Genomic DNA, 6,000 nt, shown 5'->3' on the forward strand with positions numbered 1-6,000 from the left:
AGTTTTTCAAAAGTAGTTTGAGCTGACTCTTGCTTTTGCACAGTTGTATACTTAGGTTTCAATTTGAAAGCAAATTTGAAAAAGGAAGGCATAGGCTGGATGTGGTGGCTCACGCCTGTAATCCCAGCACTTTGGGAAGCCGAGGCAGGCGGATCACAAGGTCAGGAGATCGAGACCATCCTGGCTAACACGGTGAAACCCTGTCTCTACTAAAAATACAAAAAACTAGCCGGGCGTGGTGGCGGGCGCCTGTAGTCCCAGCTACTCGGGAGGCTGAGGCAGGAGAATGGTATGAACCCAGGAGGTGGAGCTTGCAGTGAGCCGAGATTGTGCCACTGCTCTCCAGCCTGGGTGACAGAGCGAGACTCTGTCTCCAAAAAAAAAAAAAAAGGAAGACATAAATGTTTGAAGCTACTTTTATTTGACTTACAGGAGAATAGATTTTGTTTAAATTCTGTACATATGTGTACATATTTGTACATATTTAAATTAAAAGCAGTATAATTCCTTTCTTAATGATTTAAGAGAAAGGAAAAAGTCATCCAGAAACTCAATGCCCTAACATAGTTATTACTTTATCTTTTAGAATACTTACTATTGTCAGCCGGGCATGGTGGCTCACACCTGTAATCCCAGCATTTTGGGAGGCCAAGGCAGGCAGATCACTTGAGGTCGGGAGTTAGAGGTCAGCCTGATCAACATGGCGAAACCGCTACAAAAATACAAAAATTAGCTCGGCATGGTGGTGGACGCCCATAATTGCAGCTACTTAGGAGGCCGAGACAGGAAAATCACTTGAACCCAGGAGGCAGAGGTTGCAGTGAGCCAAGATCATGCCACTGCACTCCAGCCTGGATGACAAAGCAAGACTGTCTCAAAAAAAGAAAAAAATACTTATTGTCATAGTTTTTTCCTAATTTTTTTTTTCTTTTTTTTGAGATGGAGTTGCCCCATCGCCCAGGCTGAAGTGCAGTGGCGCGATCCGGGCTCACTGCAAGCTCCACCTCCTGGGTTCACGCCATTGTCCTGCCTCAGCCTCCCCAGTAGCTGGACTACAGGCGCCCGCCACCACGCCCGGCTAATTTTTTGTATCTTTAGTAGAGACGGGGTTTCACTGTGTTAGTCAGGATGGTCTCGATCTCCTGACCTTGTGATCTGCCCGCCTCAGCCTTCCAAAGTGCTGGAATTACAGGCATGAGCCACCGAGCCCGCCCTTTGCTAATTTTTTTTTTTAACTATAGTTAAAAAACATTTTGTAGTTATTTTTGAAATTTAGCACATTATTATAAAATTGTTTTTGTCACTTTTTAAAATCATTGCTGAATATTCCACCAGCTGAGTACCTTACTTTCTGCCTGTAGTGGACATTTAAGTAGCTTCCAAATGTTTGCTACTATAAATTAAATTGTAATGGTTATCTTCATGCATGCAGCTTTTTTCCAGTTGTTTTAGTAATTAGAACAAAGTCTCAAAAGTGGAATTACATGGTGGCTCATGCCTGTAATCCCAGTGCTTTGGGAGGCCAATGCAGGAAGATCTCTTGAGGCCAGGAGTTCAAGATTAGTCTGGGCAAAGATTAGTCAGGTGTAGTCCTAGCTACTCAGGAGACTGAAGCTGGAGGATCGCTTGAGCCCAGGATCTTGAGGTTACAGTTAGCTATGTGATTGTGCTGCTGCATTCCGCACTGGGCAGCAAAGCAAGACCCTATCTCTAAAAAAACAAGGAAACAGAACTGGAATTACTGAGTCAGAGTATGACAAAGACTTATTTTTTTTTTAAATAACGATTCACTTTTCCCATGATCTTAAGAATGCATGTTTAATTTAAAAGATTTGGAAAATACTGGCCAGGTGCGGTGGCGCACGCCTATAATCCCAGCACTTTGGGAGGCTGAGGCAGGCGGATCACGAGGTCAGGAGATTGAGACCATCCTGGCTAACACAGTGAAACCCCATCTCTACTAAAAATACAAAAAATTAGCCGGGCGCGGTGGTGGGCGCCTGTAGTCCCAGCTACTAAGGAGGCTGAGGCAGGAGAATGGCATGAATGCTGGAGGCGGAGCTTGCAGTGAGATGAGATCCCACCACTGTACTCCAGCCTGGGCAACAGACCAAGACTCTGTCTCAAAGAAAAAGATTTGGAAGATAACAAAGAAGAAAACAGAAAACATTTAGAACTCAATCAGCCAGAAATAAGTACAGTTAACATTTGCATTTTTAGTTTTTTGGTTTGGTTTTGTTTTTTCATCAGCACCATGTGATTATTTCATTCACTCATTCAGCAAACACTTATGAACCATCTGCTATAGTTCGGTACTGTTCTGTGTGCTAGAGATACTGCAGTGAATGAAAGAAGCATGAATCGCTTCCTTGTGGAGCTTTCCAAATAATAAAACATACAGTGTGTTAATGACCATACAAGTTCTATGAAATAAAAATGAAGCAAGGAAAGGGGGTAAGGAAAGGTGGGGAGGGTACAGTTTCAAACAGGTGGTTGGAGAAGACTTCAGCGAGGTGACTAGAACAAAGACTTGAAGAGAGAGGAAACAGGCTACCTGGACATCTGGAGGTGAGCTTTCGAGGCGGAGAGAACAGCAAGTGCAAAATCTGTGAGCCGAATGCAGGAGTGTTCAAGAAACAGCAAGGAGGCCAGGCATGAAGAGCAAGCCAGAGGGTGATGAGGTCAGAGAGGTAGGGGGCACCAGAGCATTTGGACTTTTGCTTTTACTCTGATTAAAATGAAGAAACGCTGGAGGATTTTGAGCAGAATAGTGACGTGATGTGACAAATGTGTTTGCATGTTGATGGGAAGAATCTACAAGAGAAATTAATGATGCAGAAAAGAGGGAGGAAACTGCTGGAGAAGTGTCCTTGAATAGATGAGAGGAGATAGAGTCTGATGTACAAGTGCATGGGGTTGCTATTTGCTGGAAGCATAGATAATTCATCCTTTAGAAAAGGAGAGAAGAGGCTGAGCACAGTGGCTCACACCTGTAATCTCAGCACTTTTGGGAGGCTGAGGTGAGAGAATTGCTTAAAGCTAGGAGTTCGAGACCAGCCTGGGCTACAAAGCAAGACCCCATCTCTACAAAAAATAAAAGGATTAGGCACAGTGGCACATATGTGTAGTCTCAGTGAACTATGATTGTGCCACTGGACTCAACCTTGGGCAACATTAAAAAGTAAAAGGAGAAAAGGCATAGATACAGGTATGTGGAGAAGATAAAGTGAGCATTATTTTGAATATTCTGGCTGCTATTTTTTTCAGTGTATTACATAGTAAGGTCAGCAAGTGAGAGTGAGGATCTGAGAAAAGGTATGAAATATTCTTCTAGGGGAGAGATAGTCATTGGCCCAGTGGAATTTTATCTGATTTCCAGGAGCTAGAAATCATCAAGTAATGCTGGGGTGTGATTCAGGCTCCCGCAGATAACTACAGCCAAAGGTAGTTTGTGGTACGATGTAATGACTGCAAGATTCACAACTGGGAGTGCCTAGGGAGAAAGGGATAATAGAAACAACCTTGAAAGCCAGGAGCACACCTGTCCCACTCCTGGGACCAATGGCATGACCTGGTTTGGGAGAAAAAACAGCCACCACTTCAGAAAGTTGGAGGTGAAAGTGATGTCCTTGGGAAAGATCCATGTTTCAGTAAAACAGGAAGATGAAGGGAACGTTCAAAGAAGGGAAGGAGGGGATTTTGCTCCTTCTGGAAGGAGTTCCAGAGGCCCCAGTGAGAAAGTTTCAGAAACTGGAAGGGAATGGGAGATGGGATAGAAAAGGATATTATGTACAGAACCATACGGGAATCAGCATGGCTGGCCTAAGCTTGTATTGACAGGAATGAAGATAAAGTGAGTGTGTGATAAAATTAGTGTTAATGGTGGCAAGGCAGTGTGGGTAGGATGGAAGGGTGGGAATGTTGCTAGAAAGTCACAGAAATAAATTGTGTGTGAGTGTAGGTACACATATATACCCACATACACACGGGCACACAGTTTTAGTTTGTTTTATACATATATGAATTTTATCACTCACTGTGAGGGTACTACATGTTCATTCCAGAAATTTCAATAACTGCAGAAATATATAAAGAAAAATTAAAATTGCCAGTAATTCTACCATCAAGAGATAATTACTACTAACATATGATGGTTTGGAGCTGTTCCTTCCTATCAGGTTCTGGTGTGTGTTTTATTTAATTACATTGACTACATTTCCTAGTTCTACATGTAATGTAATACATGTAGTAATACATGTTCTAAGTAATACATGTTCTTTAAAGACATTTTGAAAAATACAGAAAAAATATAAGACAAGATGAAAGTGTTTTGGAAGCTACCACTGACCAACATCAGACTTACTCCTTTTTTAAATTTTTGCTAATTTGTCTTTTTTTTTTTTTTTTTTTTTTTTCTTCTGAGACAGAGTCTAGCTCTGTCGCCCAGGCTGGAGTGCAGTGGCCGGATCTCAGCTCACTGCAAGCTCCGCCTCCCGGATTTACGCCATTCTCCTGCCTCAGCCTCCCGAGTAGCTGGGACTACAGGCGCCCACCACCTTGCCCGGCTAGTTTTTTTGTATTTTTTAGTAGAGAGGGGGTTTCACCGTGTTAGCCAGGATGGTCTCGATCTCCTGACCTCGTGATCCACCCGTCTCGGCCTCCCAAAGTGCTGGGATTACAGGCTTGAGCCACCGCGCCCGGCCAATTTTTGCTAATTTGATAGGCAAAAAACTCTCTGTTATTTTAGTGTGCATTTATTTAATCACAAGTGAAGTTTGGTGCTTGTAAAGACTGTGTTTTTGGTGGACTTGTACAATGTTTAATTCCTCTCCTGCAGGCTCCTGAGTCCTATAAGAATGTGACAGATGTGGTGAATACCTGCCATGATGCTGGAATCAGCAAGAAAGCCATTAAACTGAGACCAATTGCTGTGATCAAAGGATAGAACCTTGGACAGCAGGGCTGCCAGACACCACCGACCCTCTGAAGTGGAAGTGGACTGACGTGCTCTTCTGACATCAGACTCAAGGCGGGACAAGTTCCAAAGTGTGCAGCTGTAACTGCTCGTGCCAAAATGGCTGATGCGGAGGCTGCTGCTTTCAGGGGCCTGTGCTTATAAAATAACCTTCCAGGAAGAGGCACGTTGCCCACCTTTGGAAAGGGAGGAATATGCCTTCTCCTTGGTTGTTCCACAGAGTTTTAGGAAAATCTGTTAGGCATGGGTAGATGTCAGACTGCCTTAGGCAGTCATACAGATCTTTAGCCATCAGATTGAACTTCTTTACACCGAGCTCTGTTTACATTCCGAGAGGTGTCATGAAGAAAGTTCTATTAAATAAGGTTTTGGAATGTTTCCTTTTGTCCATTGCTTTATCAGTTTGTCCATTCATCCACCCATTTGGGCACCACCCCTCTTACTTAATACCCTCTTACTTGGAGAGCACCCAGGGGGTTGTAATCAGGCTGTTAGATGAATAGATAGTGGAACACATTGAAGAGGGAGTATGTAGAGGTTTGAGGAATAGAGGCCCAAAGACAAAACTGTTTTTCCTAGCCTTGCTACCTTTCTTATTCTAAATACAAGGCAGAGTTTTTGAATCCATGGGGCCGGGTGAACAAAATGTAGGTGATGGTGCTGGTGATGGAGGGGGCTGCAGAACCCGAGACCTGGCCTCCCTCCTACACATGCCTCGCAGGGCGCTTTATTGTGCCTGCTGCTGCCTGTGTAGAGGACAGCTCCACTCCACCCCCAGGCGTCTGTGCTGTCTTGGCAGAGACAGGCCTGGCCATGCAGCAGGGCTGTACAGACCCCTGTGGGCCGCAGCTTCCCACTGACATTCTCTTCCCAAAGGCCCTGGCACATAGCGCTGAGCACCTGGGCACTCAAAACTGCAGCTCCAGGCAGATTTGTGAGCAGGTTGCTCATCAAAACTCCAGCTCTGGGCCACTTGGTGCTTGGGTTGGGAGAGGCAGATGTGGGAGAAGCAGAGATAGGAAACC

At 44.4% G+C, this 6,000-nt stretch overlaps 1 protein-coding gene across 1 annotated transcript in view; it reads left to right on the forward strand.

Annotated features, from left to right (window-relative positions):
* RTCB (RNA 2',3'-cyclic phosphate and 5'-OH ligase) overlaps positions 1 to 5,353 on the forward strand; it is a 32,283-nt gene extending 26,930 nt beyond the window's left edge. The window contains exon 12 of the mRNA XM_007975576.3: positions 4,838 to 5,353. Within this exon, the coding sequence (XP_007973767.1) occupies positions 4,838 to 4,945 (108 nt within the window). The 3' untranslated portion in view covers positions 4,946 to 5,353. The remainder of the gene's footprint in view (positions 1 to 4,837) is intronic.
* The last annotated feature ends 647 nt before the right edge of the window (positions 5,354 to 6,000 follow it).

Source organism: Chlorocebus sabaeus, chromosome 19, assembly GCF_047675955.1.
Source record: "Chlorocebus sabaeus isolate Y175 chromosome 19, mChlSab1.0.hap1, whole genome shotgun sequence".
In the NCBI taxonomy this organism is placed as follows: domain Eukaryota; kingdom Metazoa; phylum Chordata; class Mammalia; order Primates; family Cercopithecidae; genus Chlorocebus; species Chlorocebus sabaeus.